Below are 16,521 nucleotides of genomic sequence, written 5' to 3'. Positions count from 1 at the left end.
AGAATCAAGCAAAGGCAAAGAAAAGATCATCGAGTAGCCGAGTTGGAACCGTCTTACCCAACACGAAGTAAGTCATTAAGCATATAGTTTGTATTAATTTAAATGGTCATAACGTCTATGTAATGATGCTGAATGGAATGATAAATATATATACATGTATGCATGTGGTGATGAAAGTGTTGAATGAAAAGAAAAGAGGTCAGATGTATTGAGTTGTTGATCTCGGCACTAAGTGTGCGGGTATAAACATTTATGATCATGAGATTGGCACTAAGTGTGCGGGTTTAAATTGTACAGCACTAAGTGTGCGAGTTTGATTGTATAGCACTAAGTGTGCGAGTTGATTATATAGCACTGAGTGTGCGGACTTAATATATACTTTTGAATCACTATGGACACTAAGTGTGCGACATTATTGAGTTGATCACGGACAGCGGATCGGGTAAGTACCTTGAGTTCATGGCTAATAGGCACTATGTTTATATTTGGAGTTGAGCTTGGTAAGTTTGAACCTATGTGACAATTATAATTGAAGTCACGTACATAAGATTTATCGTGGAATAGGTGAAAGGTCGTTTAGTTGTATGATTGTAACGAAAATACAATGATGTATGAAAATGCCTCAAATATCCTATTGATTAGTATATGGAATGTGAATGCATGACTTGGTATGAGATTGAACCGATAGGTCTAAGGAACTATGGTATGGTTCGGTATGGATGGAGTAACTAGCCTCGTTCCATTTTGTTTCCTCTTGTGATAATGTTATTAATGGATGGTGGTGCATTGCTTATGACTTACTGAGTTATATACTCACTCGGTGTTTCCTTGTCACCTATTTTAGGTTTCTTGGACTCGTCTCTTTTTGCGTGATCGGGCCGTCATCGAAGTCATCACACCGGCTAGCAACTTTTGGTATCTTCTTTTTAGTCGGTCTAGGAGAACATTTCGGCATGTATAGGCTAATATGTTTTGTTGAAATTTGGTAATGTAAACTTTTAGCCATGCGAAAATGGCATAAATGTTCGGTTGGATTTGGTTCTATAATGTTAGGTCGTAAGTCTTGGAAATTCGATTTTTATGCCATATGTCATGGTTGATTATTTTTGGTGTCAAAATTCATGATATGGAAATAGTGTAGTAGGGAGATGTTTTACAATGATTAGCCCTTGGCATGGCTAGTCATGATCATAATTTGTGATATGTATGATGAATTACTAGTTAGATCAAGGAGAAATCACGAAATAGGCATAGTTGCTTTAGTAACAGATGCTGGCAGCAGCAGTGACGTGAGATTGAAAAATCACTAAAAATAGTAGGAGTGGAATTAATTATGTAATCGAAGCTCGATGAGTCTATTTTCATATAGAAGAAACGAAACGACCATATGAGCTGTATGTTAGGAGATAATTAAATTCTTGTGAAACAGGGCCAGAGCGATTTCTGGATTCCCTGTTCCAACTTTGGAAATTCATTATAAATTAACCAGAGATAATTAGAAGTCATGCCATATGTGCATAGATTCCCCTTCGAGTCTAGTTTCTATAGAAACAAACGACATCAGTAATGAAGCCCTGTACAGGGAGATATCCAAGTCGTAATGCGCAAAGATCAGTGTAGTCGATCCCTGTAACATGGGAGACTTTGACTAATAAACTGTACTAATTGGCCCAACCAAAAATTCTAGAAAAAAATATGTGGATGGACATATGAGTCTAGTTTCAGGGAAAATTTACGGAACTGGATTTCGAGTTTCAGAACTCAAGATATGATTTTTAAAGCGACTAGTACGCAGATTGGCAGCTTGTCTGGGAAATTTTTTTTTTAAGTGGTTTGAAGTCTGTTAACACCTCGTGTTCGACTCCGGCGACGGCCTCGGGTTCGGGGTGTTACAGAACCAAATGATAAGATGTCAGGTTGGTGACAAAGCTAAAATAAACAAGCGAGCAATGATCACCAGGCAATAGGAAGAGGTTTTCTCGGAGAAGAAAGCCTTCATTTGCACATGAGCCTTTGGTGCAACACCTTAGGCATGGTGTAAAGGACCAAAGAATTTCACATTCTGTATCCTTGAATTGTGATAGGAGTGGATGGAGAAAAAACCATATATTTCTACCCTCGGGTTGCAGTGGGAGAATGATGGTACAAATTTTTGCGTCCTAGTGGATTGAACTTTGAAGTTTACAGTAGGGGCGATCTGACTAAATGGAAATGCCAGCTGAGCGAAGGTGTTGTGGCGTGTCAGTGATAAAACCTTAATAAGTGTCGAGCAATGATAACTTAAGCGATAAGGAAAGATTGCTGTAAAAAAAATGACATTCTGCATTCATGCAAACATCATTCATACATACCTAGTTAGGAGCATTTGACTCATTCTGATCATGACATCCTAATCACTAGGCATGATTAGGTTCATAAAATGAATTATACAGGTCATGTTCCCTAGAGAACAAACCGGTGAAACACTAAGCCTTGTCTCCCTGAGCAATAGTGGAGTAGGTTGAGGATCGTAGATCTTATCTCCCTAAGCAGTAGTGGAGTAGATCGAGGATGAAAAATCTTATCTTTCCAAGATAATGGGAAGTAGATTTAAGCCCCCAAGCCTTGTCTCCCTGAGCAGCAGCGGAGTAGGTTGAAGATTGTAGATCTTATCTCCCTAAGCAGTAGTGGAGAAGATTGAAGACGACAAATCTTATCTTTCCAAGATAGTGGGAAGCAGATTTAAGCCACCAAGCCTTGTCTCCCTGAGCAGCAGCGGAGTAGGTTGAAGATTGTAGATCTTATCTCCCTAAGCAGTAGTAGAGCAGATCGAAGACGACAAATCATATCTTTCCAAGATAGTGGGAAGCAGATTTAAGCCACCAAGCCATGTCTCCCTAAAGTTGTAATGGAGCGGATTAAAACCTTGGATCTTATCTCTCTGAAGTTGCAGAGAGCAGATCACATCTAGTCTTATCTCCCTGAAGTTGCAGTGGAGCAGACTAAGTAAGCAAGTCTTATCCTCCTGAAGTTGCAGTGAGGCAGACTGAAGATGACAAATCTTATCTCCCTGAGGTTGCAGTGGAGCAGATTCAAGCCGACAATCCTATCTCCCTGAAGTTGCAGTGGAGCGGATTAAAATCACAGATCTTATCTCTCTGAAGTTGCAGAGAGCAGATCGCATCTAGTCTTATCTCCCTGAAGTTGCAATGGAGCAGACTAAACAAGCAAGTCTTATCCTCCTGAAGTTGCAGTGAGGTAGACTGAAGATGGCAAATCTTATCTCCCTGAAGTTGTAGTGGAGCAGGTTAAAGCCGATAATCCTATCTTCCTAAAGTTGTAGTAGAGTGGATTAAAACCTTGAATCTTATCTCTCTGAAGTTGCAGAGAGCAGATCGCATCAAGTCTTATCCTCCTGAAGTTGCAGTGAGGCAGACTGAAGATGGCAAATCTTATTTCCCTGAAGTTGCAATGGAGCAAGTTAAAGCCGATAATCCTATCTTCTTGAAGTTGCAGTGGAGTGGATTAAAACCTTAGATCTTATCTCTCTGAAGTTGCAGAGAGCAGATCGCAACTAGTCTTATCTCCCTGAAGTTGCTGTGGAGCAGACTAAGTAATCAAGTCTTATCCTCCTGAAGTTGCAGTGAGGCAGACTGAAGATGGCAAATCTTATCTCCCTGAAGTTGCAGTGGGGCATACTAAATAAACAAATCATGTCTCCCTGAAGTTGCAGTGGAGCGGCTTAAAACCACAGATCTTATCTCTCTAAAGTTGCAGTAGAGTAGATCACATTGAGTCTTATCTCCCTGAAGTTGCAGTGGAGCAGACTCAAGAAAGCAAGTCTTATCCCCCTGAAATTGCAGTGGGGCATATTAAAAAAACAAATCCTGTCTCCCTAAGTTGTAGTGGAGTGGATTAGAGTGATGGATTTTATCTTTCTGAAATTACAGTTAAGCAAATTAAAAGTTACGAGTCACCAATCCTATCTCTCCGACGTTGCGGTGGAGTGGATCGAGACACCAATTCCTATACCTCTAAAGATGCAGTAAGATGGATATGGCTGCTTGAAGAAGAAGAGCACCAAGATCCAGTGTGACCGGGCAAAAATTGGCCATTACTAAAGTCTTTGCTCCGTTCCTGTTACACGACAATGAGCAAAGAGGAGCAGCTGTAATACCCAATTTTAGCCCGGGCTCACATATGGAAACATAATCTTCGAGGATATGCAATCTTAGATATGATATGCAATCTTAGATATGATATATGCAATCTTAGATATAATATGTAATCTTAGAAGATATGATTTTGTAATCTTAGAGATTTAATTTGTAGATACCCTTTAATCTTAGCCGTTGATGTAATTGATCTGTACCGTTGGATTTGGGGAGGCTCAACTATAAATAGAGGCCTCTCCCTTCATAGTAAAAAAAAAAAGAGGGAATCAATAAAAAAAGGGAGAACGATTGGCAGCTTTTTTTAAAGGTGGCTTACTGTTTTTTTCTTTTTCGATTATTTTTTACTTATTTACGATTTTAAAAAAGGGAGAAGGTGATACCACTGTGAATTTTATTTATTTATTTTATTTAGCCCTAATAAGGTGACGCGTTTCAAAGGATGGAGATATTTTCTCATTCGAGCCCTATGAGTTATTCGCACATTTTTAATGTTTTACAATTAGTTTTTTTTTATCTTTTTAGAATTAGCCCTTTAATTTGCTTTCAATTTCAATTTAGCCCCGCTGGAATGACGCCGTTTTAGAGGAGAGGATAAAATTTCCCTTCCAGCCCCTCTATATAATTCGCGTGTTCAATTTAATCCTTTGGGTTTTATTTATTTGCAGATTTTCCCCTAGATTTTTCATATTCAGTTCAATTTAGTTTTTTTTCTTTTTTTTTAAAATTAATTAACTTCCATAATGTAATTATTTCTTTTATTTTTTTAATTAGTTTTTATTTATATATATATTTGTTGTTTTTATTTATTTATTTATTTATTTTAAAACATATATTTTTATATGTATGTATAATTATTTTTTAATATTGTAATTATTATTTAATATTTTTATATATATACTTTTTACGTATCCATTTATCTTCCTATATATATGTATATTTTCTATAATGTAATTATTATTATCATTATTTTTTATATGTGTATATGTATATATATTTTTAATAAATGTTTTGTTTATATCCATATGGATATTTTTTTTTAAAACAAGGACTCAAATATATATATTTTTAAATACCTATTTTATAATCTATATATGTTTATCTATTTTTCTTTATATTCATAAATATTATGTATTGCATATATATATACGTTCCATAACCCAAAAATTTATTTGTAAATCATATGTATATTTTAATCTTCATAATTTCTATGTTCATATTATATATATTCTTTTCTTCATTTATTTGGTTGGCTTTCCTCCTTTCGTTATATAATTGAGTTTACATTTAATATTTTGCATGTCATGGATTATTGTTATCAATTTTGTTTATTCATTTATTCATATTATTTCTATGCCATCGTAATATTTATTATTGCATTGTATATTTAATGTAGCATCACATTATTTTTCACTCGATTTCAAAATTTTCAAAATTGAGATAATACTTGTATTTAGGATTTTCAAGGAAATTGAGCCCTAACGTATTGGGTTCCGATTTTCTTCGTTAAATCTAACAATCGAATATTTCTCTTTAATCAAAAAAAATAAGAACCCATTATTGGGAATTCAACACGTTGTGTCCTAACGTATTGGATGTGACGCATTGATTTCTCGAAATGAAGATTTTTTCTAAAAAATAATAAAGGAAATATTCCGAGTTTGGGATTTTCGAGGAATTGTGCCCTAACGTATTGGGCCGCGATTTCTTAAATCTAAAATAAATGGATATTCTTTTAAATTTTTATTACACAAGTATTCTGGCCTAATTCATTTTTGAGGAAGTTAGAATGTCGTGCCCTAACGCATTGGGTGTGGCATTTTCTTTCTCTGAAATGATAAGGGTCTTAATATGTAACGTTTAAGAGTTTTTGCTAAGGATTATATTTTTCAAATTTTCGACATTAAGACATTAATTAATTAACTAGGTACCAATTTTTGGGCGTTACGAGGGTGCTAATCCTTCCTCGAACGTAACTGACTCCCGGATCCGTTTTTCTAAATCTCGTAGACCAAAGCCGTTTTTTTAGGTGATCCAATCACACCTTAATAAAATATTGGTGGCGACTCACAATTTTCATTTTTTAAAGTCGACAACCTAAATTTTTTGTTTTCCAAAAAAATGGTTTCGACACTCTAAACAAACCCATGACTCTAATAATATCCAAATCTAAACTCTTGTACCAAAATATAGATAAAAATTCTCGAAGTTGAATCGTATGGCTAATCAGAGAGGTTTGGGGTGTTACATGCATTGATGAAATATGTTCTAAATGTGGTATACTTGTGTAGCAACACCACTTTGCCAATTTTTTATACAATATTGGGAGTGGAGGATTAGGGGTGACAAAGTTTGAACTCGTGTGAAACAGATGTCTTAACAAAAGCTTTAATCACCACTCCATACAAGTCAAGACGCTCTTTTGCTTACTTGTTCTCATCAAAACTGTAATACATTCACAAGATCTAATAATAGGCAAACACATCGAGTTCCAAATCCAATCCTAGGTTTTACTAGCAGGCTGCAATCCATCTAAAAAGGGGGGGGGGGGTTGAGAGCAAGGTAACGCCACATAAATATTAGCTAAATTTTGGATCTAAAATTTGTTTTGCCTCGGCACTTTTGCTCGAGTAAACTTGAAAAGGGGAAAAGAAGAGAAGCAATGTAGCAAAAGTAAAAGATATTTTGGGGTTGAAATCATTATATTTTCATAGATGTTTTAGCGGTTGTTCTTAGCCCATCTCAAGCCGGCTCATTTTAGTGACACCACAAAGTGTGAAACAGCTTGAACGACAAGATGAACGAGCTACACTATTCCAGCATCAGTTAATGTTCATATTATTGCAAACACAAAGGAAGAAAATATGCTTATTACAGATTTCATTGAATCTGAAATCTTCCATACATTACGACATAATAGGAAGTGTTGACAGAGTTAGACAGACACAGCGGGAAGTGTTTAAAATAAATCAAGAGGAAGTTACTGAAATCAATTGTCTCAGCTGCATAAGTTTGGTATGCATACACCAGTATCTGGATTTTGTTGTTCCTTCCATACCCTCCCTGTAACCCTCAGCTTCAGCTCCTTCCTATCCCCACCAGAGAAGAAAAGTGCCATGTTACGTTGGATAATTAGACCATCATGGCTGTCCCTGACTTTCCGGTGACTATCACGGATGCTACGTGGGGTGCCTTCAAATATAAGTTTTCGGCCATTTGCTCCAACCTCAAGGCTATAGCTATAGTTCCTAGCCTCTGTTTCATCACCCATGAAACGGAGAAATGCCATGTAGACAGGGGCCATGCCAAGCTGGAAAGCTTCAAAGTGAAGACAAAAATACTGACCAAAGCAATGGAAGACCTAAAAAGAAAAAAGCAGATAAGCTAATAGATTAGGGTTCGTATTAGGATGACTATTGCAGACCGATAATTATGTTTCTACAGGATAAAGAAAAATGCTGTTTTATCTTTCTTTCTTTTTATTTTTCCATGACAGAAAGCAATGGCATGGCTGAACAATAGCAGATTGCTTATTCTTGTTTTAAAACAGTGGGACCCTTTGAAAAAATAATAAATGCCATAATAAAATTATAAAACATACTGTTAGCATCCAGGTAGCATTCTCTACTTCCCGAGGGTTGGACTTAACATAGCGATGGTTAAATGTGCAGCCAGTATGCATGTCCACCTTGTGGTCATCCCGCAGATGGCCAACCAGGAAAGGAATATCCCCGACAACAGAACATTCTGATCCAGCATAGGGACAATTGTATGGTCTGTAGTTGCACATTGCCTCATGTTTGAGTTTGCTGTAATAGGGAAATATTTCTGGGCATCCCAAGTTGTAGTATTTGCAAGGCATCTCAAGGGATTCCGCCACTTTCTCCAATGCTAAACATCTGATATCACCGAGTTCCTGTCTACAAGTGGGGCACCGATGGTGCACTCTTGTTTTACAGGTAGAACAAATTGTATGGCCATTGTGGCACTGCAAAAAAGCTATAGTGTTAAAGCTAGCAATACCCAATGTTTCTAATTAAATAAAAATTACAGATCTCCAACAAGACATCTCGCCAATATAAAAGCTGGTAAAAACAGAACATCCCCAATATTTCTTGTCTCTCTATTTTCTAGAAAACAACTAACAAGCAACCTTCCGAATCTGAAAATATCCTCTTGCAATCCAGAACATATGTAATTTTAAAGGATTCTCCATATGAAAAAGTAACCAATGCCACCCTTACAATGGAATTTCCAGCTTTTCGTGGCTGTCCATTTTGATGTTCTAAAGGAAAAACTTAAATCTATCAAAAAAATTTCCCTCAAAACAGTAAGCCAAGTTTGTCTCAAGAACTTGAATCAAATGAATTAGTAATTGAATTACTACACTGCCAACACTGAACTAATGAAGGGGAATTAACATTCTTACATCCAAGAATCACCTCAACCGATCTCGATTATACAACCTAACATGTTTTTTTGTCCATTCTTCAACAAAGAGACTGTATAGAAGCAAAATCAAAAGGAAAATATGTCTAAATCCAGTTTAAGTAACAACCCTTTATCCACCTATGTTGCAACGTAAGTAGTTCTTTATCTTTACTGTCTACGCACCAAGACAACTTAAATTTCCTTTTTGAAAACCATGCTGACAACATGTAAATATATGCATAATTCAGGTTAAAAGTGAAAAGAAACCATAACATAAACAAAGCTTTCCATATATATAATTCAGGTTATAAGGCTCTCAAAAAAAAAATCTGAACTTAAAAATTAAAAATCCAACCAAGAAAAAAATCTCAAATCAATTTCCCTTAACAACAAGATTAAACAAATGGCATTTAAATGCACAAGAAAAACATTGAAACTCATGGTCAATAAAGTTCAAAATCAACCAAAAACAACTAACTGAAGAACAAAAAGAAGGGCACAAAAGAACCCAAAATTGCCATACACAATACTATTAATGAAACTGAAAGCAAACCTGATGGATTGGTGGGTACATAGAATTGGTACAAACAGGGCATTCTAACAATTCATGGACGCTGGTAGCAGGAGCGATGGCCGTAGGACCCACAATGTTGTTGGTGGTGGTATTCCCATTATTGGTGGTGTTGGTGGCATTGTGAGGCTTGGACGATGAAAATTGATGGTGAGCATGATGAGGGTGAGGATGTTGCAGGTTATGGTGATGGATCTCATCCTCATTGATTCCATCTGTAGTTGACACATACTCAATGTTATCGAACTCCATTTCATACAACTAGAAGACACCAACCAAAATCTCAGATTTCATTTATTTATTTATTTGAGACAGACCCAAAATCCCCAAAACTATATGTATTGCGAGAGAAATTACTTTCCTGATTCTCTTCTTCTTCCCTAAGAAATATTCTCTCTATTTTTCTTTGTCTTACTTTTTAAAAAATAAAAAATATGATTTTGGAGAGAATAATGGATTCAAAAGAACCAAAACAGCCTTTCTTTTCTCTCTTCTTAAAAAGGAGGTTATTTGCTTTGTTGGCTGCTTTTTTATTTTTTTTCAAATCTTTCTTTTGTGTAAGTTTATATTTTCATCACTAAATTTTAAAAAAATTTATAAAATAGTCATTAAACTATTAGTAAGTTCAAGTTTAAGTCACTCAACTTCTAAAAAGTTACAAAATACCATTAAACTATTCAGAAGTTTCCATTAAAGCAAGTAAATTGTTTGAAAGTTTTTATTTAAACCAGGTTGTTTGTTTTTCTTTTAAGTTCTACTAGCAAGTTTCAAGTAACGAATTGACGATCAGTGTAGTGAATCAGTACCTGTCGACAAGTTGAAGAACATACCTTAGATCCAAGCCAATCTAACGTTCATTATTAGAGAACGGAGAAGAAAGCTATTTGGATTAGAGCTAGCAAAATAAGCCTGAGCTTGAAAGCCCCTCTTTGCCATCCGAGCTCATAACGATCTGTATTTGAGAAAATCTGAGCTCAAAAAAATCCAAGTTTGAGAAAAATTTGAACCTGAAAAAGCCTGAGTTCAAGAAAAACAAAGCAAGAGTTTATCCAAGATTGAGAAAACAAAGTCCAAAATAATCCAAGCCCGAGATCAACCCAAGTCGAGGGCCGGTGTGAAGATCGATCCTAACTTAAGCCCGAGATAGATCCGATCTAAAACCCCAAAATGTCTAAATTTATGAAAGTATATGTTAAAAATTATATAATTATATAAAAATATATAAATAACAATGTTAAATTATAAATTAAAATAAATTTTAAATGTTGGATGAAAATCCTCAATTATGGGCACATATGTATAATATATAATGCTATTATAAAGTGTGATACAAAATTATGTGACTAATTGTGTTATAAGTGTCATACGTATTAAAGTGTCATAGAAATAATAGGTAGATACCATAAGTTAAATTTATAATTTGATGAGAGGTCAAATTATAAATACCCAAAATTAATTTAATAATCAATTATTTAAAAAGAGACAATAATCCTCAAGAAATAGATATATATTTTATGGATTTGATGTTTTTGATCATATACAGGTTAAATAATTTGAATTTATGTTGAAAATTTTAGGGTTTTTGATTATTTATTAAAAAAAAAACGTGTGATTCATTATATTCAATCTATGGATTCAATTTATTGGCTTGAATCGTGGGCGATTAGTCGTTCGTTTATCTTTGAACAGTTTGGTTATTTGATTTTTGATGGCTTTTATCTTTGAACAATTTTGGATTTTGGCGTTGATAATTTGTATAAATCTGTTAGAGATTTAAATTGCTTTGTTTTTCTTATTAAAATTGGTTTTCTGGACATTAGATTTAATAGAATATTGGGCAAAATTTATGGATTTGCTTCAATTGATTTGGTTTTGTGAATTCACATATTACATATATATGAATCTTTATATTAGATCTGGTTTAATAATTTGAAAAGTTTAATTTTAGTATATGTTTAAGGAGTTTTTTAAAAAGTAAAAAATTAGGGTTTTTAATTTCTAATTGTTTCATATGGAAAAGCTTACTTTGGATTGTTTCGAAAATTATATTTGCGATAAAAAAAATTTAGTTTTTGATTATTATGAAAATTTTAAATTTGAATATTGGTACATATATATATGTTGTTATCTTTTAATTTGATTGATAGATGAAATTAAGAGAAATAGTTTGAAATAAATAAATTCATATTTTAACTTTGAGTTTTAGTTAAGGATGTCTAATATTTTAAATAGATTAGTTGAAACAAAATGCCACCAAAGTGACTTTTTTTCGTAGATTAGTTTGTTTAAAATATCAAGATAATTATATGTTTTTGTAATTCATGCGTTTATTAATTGACCCAAAATTAATTTAATATTTGGTAGAATATCAACTACTTCTGTGGTGATAAATGTGTGACAATTATAAGGTACTTCATGTGAACAATATGTTAGCCCAATGGTTAATTTATTGTTCGACATAATTTATCGTCAATGTTTGATTGCTACAACAAGAACATTGCTTATTGTTAATATTACTGTCCAAAGACTTGATATTAATGTTTTGTTTGGTATCTTCAGATTGAATTAGCCATTATTTTGAATTTATTGTTTACTTATGAATATTGATGTGAGCTTGTTTTTATTTATTTTTGTTTTATATTCAGCTAGTTCATCATCTGCTACCACAATATATGCTAATATCAATTATATACCCATGCTTAATGAGACCAATTTCAAGGAATGGAAAAGACATTTACTTATAGTGCTTGGTTGTATGAACATAAACCTTGCACTAATGGAAGAACAACCTTGTAACAACCCGATTTTAAGCAATACCGAAAACAGTAGTTTTGGAACTCCTTTTTTTGATAATCGAGTTAGTAAATATTATTTATTAATATTTATGAGGTTACTACAATATTATATTGAATACCAGTCTAATAATTTTGGTTATGTAGAAAGTTGGTCAAGGTACAAGTGTATCGATTCAAAATTCAGTGGTTTTGGAAATTGAGGTATCGGGACCTCGTTCCTGTAATTCGAATTTGAAAATATTTTATTAAATATTTACGGAGTGACTATATAAGTTAATTGAATTTTGGTCCAAAAATTTTAGTGATTGGATGATTAATTAAGGTATAAAGACTAAATCGTAAAAACTGTAAAAGTTAATCATTATTAGAATTCATTAATTAAAAGGCTTTATTAATTAATGTTAAGGAGTTTGCATGACAATTAGCCACATTTCTAAAGGAAAGAGACGGTTACTGTTTAAGTTAGGTGAAAAATAATGTTAATTTAATAATTAAACATATTAAAACATAAAAGAAATGATGTTATCTTCACCATTTCATCATTCTCACCAAAAACCATACGAAGAAAAGAGCCAAGAACACCATTTTTGAATGCTCCAACAATCGACTTTGCATGGTAAGTCCTTTTAGGTTTGTTTTTCATAATTTTTATATTTTTGATATCGTTGTAACTTGATTTAACAAAACTGTACCTTTATTTTTGAAACTGTTAAAGTTTTAAAGATTTTCTATTGATGATTTTTAATGTTTTTTGATGATAAATAGCTTGGTTATAAGCTTAGAAATGATTAAGGACTAAATTATAAAGTAAAATTTGTTAGTTTTGAATTTAAGGACTAAAATATAAATATGTCAAAATTGACATGAAATTTCGGTAATTATTGAATTTAGAGGGTTGTGTAGGGATGAAATTGGAATGAAAACAAGACTTAAATGTGGAATTTATGATAGTTTCAGTTTTAGGGACTAAATTGAATAAAATACAAAACTTGAGGGAAATTATGTAAAATTACATTAAGTTTTCATTTGCCTTGAATAGGATGTTATAAGGTAATTGACACTGATAATTGGTAATGATTACTATAAATCGGGATTTGGATTAATCGGATGATAATCAAGAAATAGAGAAAATTACATATTAGTCCTCAACTTCTCGTTGGTTATTTTTGATAAGTAAGTTCGTATGGACTTACTTTATTAGTTTTGGTATGTTTGTATTATTTTATTTTTCTATTTGTTAGAAATGTTATGTCACATCCCATTTTTTTTCTATTAATTGTAAAATAGTGAAATTGCCATATCCCATCTCTTAAATTAATTACGCAAAAATGAACACAAGGAAGTGTTGTGGCTTAGTGGAAGAAAGCTCATTAACTACTTCTTAGAAGTCTCTAATTCCATCCCCTATGTTCTCATATTTTTTAATTAAATTTTTGCACACAATTGGCATGTGCATTCAAGCCATGCCGTCCACCCCCTGTTGCCATATGTGGAGGATTCATTTCCTCCTTTAGCAAGTCAAACTTGCCTTATGTTGTGAGACACGTCCTTTTTTTCACTCATTGTTTCACTCTCTTGTCAAAACCTCCTCTCTTACCGTAAGATTGTGATACCATGACTAGGTTACACACCCCTTGTACTGTCCACCACCCTCATTTGTACCCTAATCTCTATTTTTTTTCATTTTTCTCCATCTTCTTTTTCCCTCAAATCAAAATAAAACCACCACCACCTCATTTTAACTTTTGTTCTCCAACCACCACAATCGAGCCTTCCACCACCATCAAAGACCTCCTAACCACCATAGACGCCGCCCATTTTCACTTCTCCTCCTTTCCACAGCCGTGACTGCCGCCGCGAACCACCTCGGGTCTCCTCCTCTACCTATTTTCTCTTCTTTTTCTCATTTCTTCTTTCTTCCAATTGTAGTGACCGAAACCTCCTCCTTTTAATATTTTCTCACCACCGCTAGACCTCCGCTCCTCCATAGTCGAACCGCCGAGCCGCTGCCACCGGTGACCAAAATTTTCCTTTTTGCTTCCTCTTTCTTTTACCGATTCCTTAATAACTAAAACTCATACTTTTCTTTCCTTGTTGGCTCTTTTCTTGATCTAAATAATAAATTAACTCGTTTAAGTAATTCAAACTATAACACCCCTAACCCGTATCCGTCACCAGAATAGGGTTATGGAGTATTACCATATAAACGTAACTTAAAAACATTCCTTTCCATACATTTCATTAATCATAGCATAATCCATTCATACACATGCAAATCGTCCCTTATTCGAGCCCTTAAGGCCTTAGAAAAACTTTAGAAATGGTTCGGGACTAAATCGTGAACATTTGAAACATTGATGAAAAAGTTAGAAAAATTCACATTGAAGGGGTTACACGATTGAGACACACGACCGTGTCTCAGGCCGTATGACTTTCGAAATAGGGACACATGGTCGTGTCCCAGGCCGTGTCCGTGCCTGTGTAACTCTATAACTTAGGTTACACGACCAAGCCACACGCCCGTGTGTCAAGCCATGTAACTGTCTGACTTGCAACCTTTAAAACCTACAGGGGACACACGGCCGTGTCGCATGGCTGTGTGTCACACATGACTGAGACACATGCCCGTGTCTTAGGCCGTGTGGACAAAAAATAGGTCAAAATCAAACCATTTCTTTCATCCAATTCAAGCATGTACCTACAAGCCATTTGCACATATAACCAAGACCTTAAATCATGACCAAGACATGCATAATAAGACCAATTCAAAAGGCTATTTATTCATCCAACTAATATGCCATATAGGCACCTCAAACACAACCATCAAACATGTCTAAGCATATGCATATTTGTCCATAAATCAACCATACACAACTATTTATTTCCATACCAAAACATAACACAATTGACCATATACCAATCATATCCTAACATACCAAATTGTGGTTCAAAACATACATCCACTTAGCCATATCAACACCAACCATCAAGGCATCAAAGTGCCAAAAGTACACCAACCATAATACCATATATACATGCCAAAAATAACAACTAAATCATTAAGCATAAGTCCACCTATACATGCCATTATAACCTTGACCAAAACATCAAAACCTACCGATATAATCACTGGATAGTGTGATAGGTCTCTTACGAGCTTCCAAACTGATCAAGCTTCTGATAATCTATAAAACATAAGAAAGAAAACTATGTAAGCATATAATGCTTAGTAAGTTCATAAATCATGAACATTGCTTGCCATTTCAAAAACATATCCTTAAATTTAAACATGATACAATCCAACTAATCGCTTGGCACAAGCCTAAGCATCATCATCAACAATTGTTAGTGCCTTAACACATATCTCAATAGATTCATCACAAGGTAAGATAGTTTACATGAACATAAAGCTATTGAATTCATTACAAGAACATAAAGCTATTGAATTCATACTTTCCATAAAATAGAGTTATACATTCTTCGATCCATATCATTTCATACCTTTCCATACTTTCATAACATAGTCGATTAGAACACTTACTGTTCCTTCTCTTTTTCATACCTGTTGAACCATTTAGAATAATATCAGATACGCGGGAAGCTCACACAAAGTGTGCTAAACATATGGTCGAAACCATTCCTTTTCCTTTTCCTTTACATCATTGCTCACTCGAGCCATAAATGGGTCTGCTCACACAAGCTAACGGTCGGAATGTAGCTACACAATGCCGCCTACAAAAGCTGACGAGCATTCACAACAAATGCCAAAACTTAGCCATTAATAGGACATTCAGGACCAGCACTCGAAACATGGTAACCCTAATGACATCTCATTTGTATCCTATATATTCCTAAGGTTCAAACGGGGCTCGATAGTCGTCGTAACGTCATTTGATTTCTGTTATAACATGATATGATAAATAACATAATAACATTTAAATAAAAAAACATTAAAATGCTATTCAAACATACGAACTTACCTCAATTATAGAGACGTCGAAATAAGATCACTGATTCAAGACTTCATCTTTTCCTCGATCTAGATTCGTACGAGGCTGAACTTGATCTAAATAAGCAAATTCAATCCATTTAATATCCATACTATTTAATTCAGTCCAAAATTCATACTTTTGCAAAATTACACTTTTCCCTTATTATTTTAACTTTTTACAATTTAGTCCTTAAGCTCGTAAATTGAAATTTATGCAATTTCATCCATATAACAAGCTAGCCGAGTTACCTAGTGACTCATATCAACCCACACAAATCATCAATTTACCATTTTATCATGATATTTTACTATTTTCACAAATAAGTCCCTAAATGATAATTTCATCAAAAATCACTTTACAAAACTTGTTTATTTAACAACAAGGGCTCACAATCTTCCATCAAAAACTATACAAGAACATTCATGGAAAAACCCTAAACCTATAAAAATTTTGCAAATTAGTCCCTGGGCTAGTTAGATTAAGCTACAACGATTTCAAAAACATAAAAATCATTAAAAACAGGACAAAATTATCCTCACATGCAAGCAAGAACTTGACCAAACCTTTAAACTTCTTAAATA

The 16,521-nt window shown here is 34.0% G+C and overlaps 1 protein-coding gene across 1 annotated transcript; it reads right to left on the bottom strand.

The window, feature by feature from the left end:
- Nucleotides 1-6,973: 6,973 nt before the first annotated feature.
- LOC107908852 (E3 ubiquitin-protein ligase SINAT5) lies at nucleotides 6,974-9,653 on the bottom strand. Its single transcript, XM_016836139.2, has 3 exons — nucleotides 9,136-9,653; nucleotides 7,753-8,139; nucleotides 6,974-7,512 (listed from the first exon to the last, which is right to left on the bottom strand). Exons 1-3 carry the CDS (start codon nucleotides 9,403-9,405, stop codon nucleotides 7,150-7,152), a joined length of 1,020 nt encoding a protein of 339 aa, XP_016691628.2. The 5' UTR covers nucleotides 9,406-9,653; the 3' UTR covers nucleotides 6,974-7,149.
- Nucleotides 9,654-16,521: the final 6,868 nt, after the last annotated feature.

Source organism: Gossypium hirsutum, chromosome D08 (assembly GCF_007990345.1).
Source record: "Gossypium hirsutum isolate 1008001.06 chromosome D08, Gossypium_hirsutum_v2.1, whole genome shotgun sequence".
Classification (NCBI taxonomy): Eukaryota; Viridiplantae; Streptophyta; class Magnoliopsida; order Malvales; family Malvaceae; genus Gossypium; species Gossypium hirsutum.
The sequence above is the reverse complement of the archived record's forward strand: the minus strand, read 5'-3'. Positions and strand labels throughout refer to the sequence as shown.

Bases quoted from the DNA above. Each gene is read 5' to 3' on its own strand.
- LOC107908852 (XM_016836139.2), bottom strand. From the start codon at position 9,405: ATGGAGTTCGATAACATTGAGTATGTGTCAACTACAGATGGAATCAAT. The intron at 8,140-9,135 runs GTTTGCTTTCAG...GCTTTTTTGCAG, and splicing joins TGTACCCACCAATCCATCAG to TGCCACAATGGCCATACAAT. The intron at 7,513-7,752 runs GTATGTTTTATA...TTTTCTTTTTAG, and splicing joins ATGCTACCTGGATGCTAACA to GTCTTCCATTGCTTTGGTCA.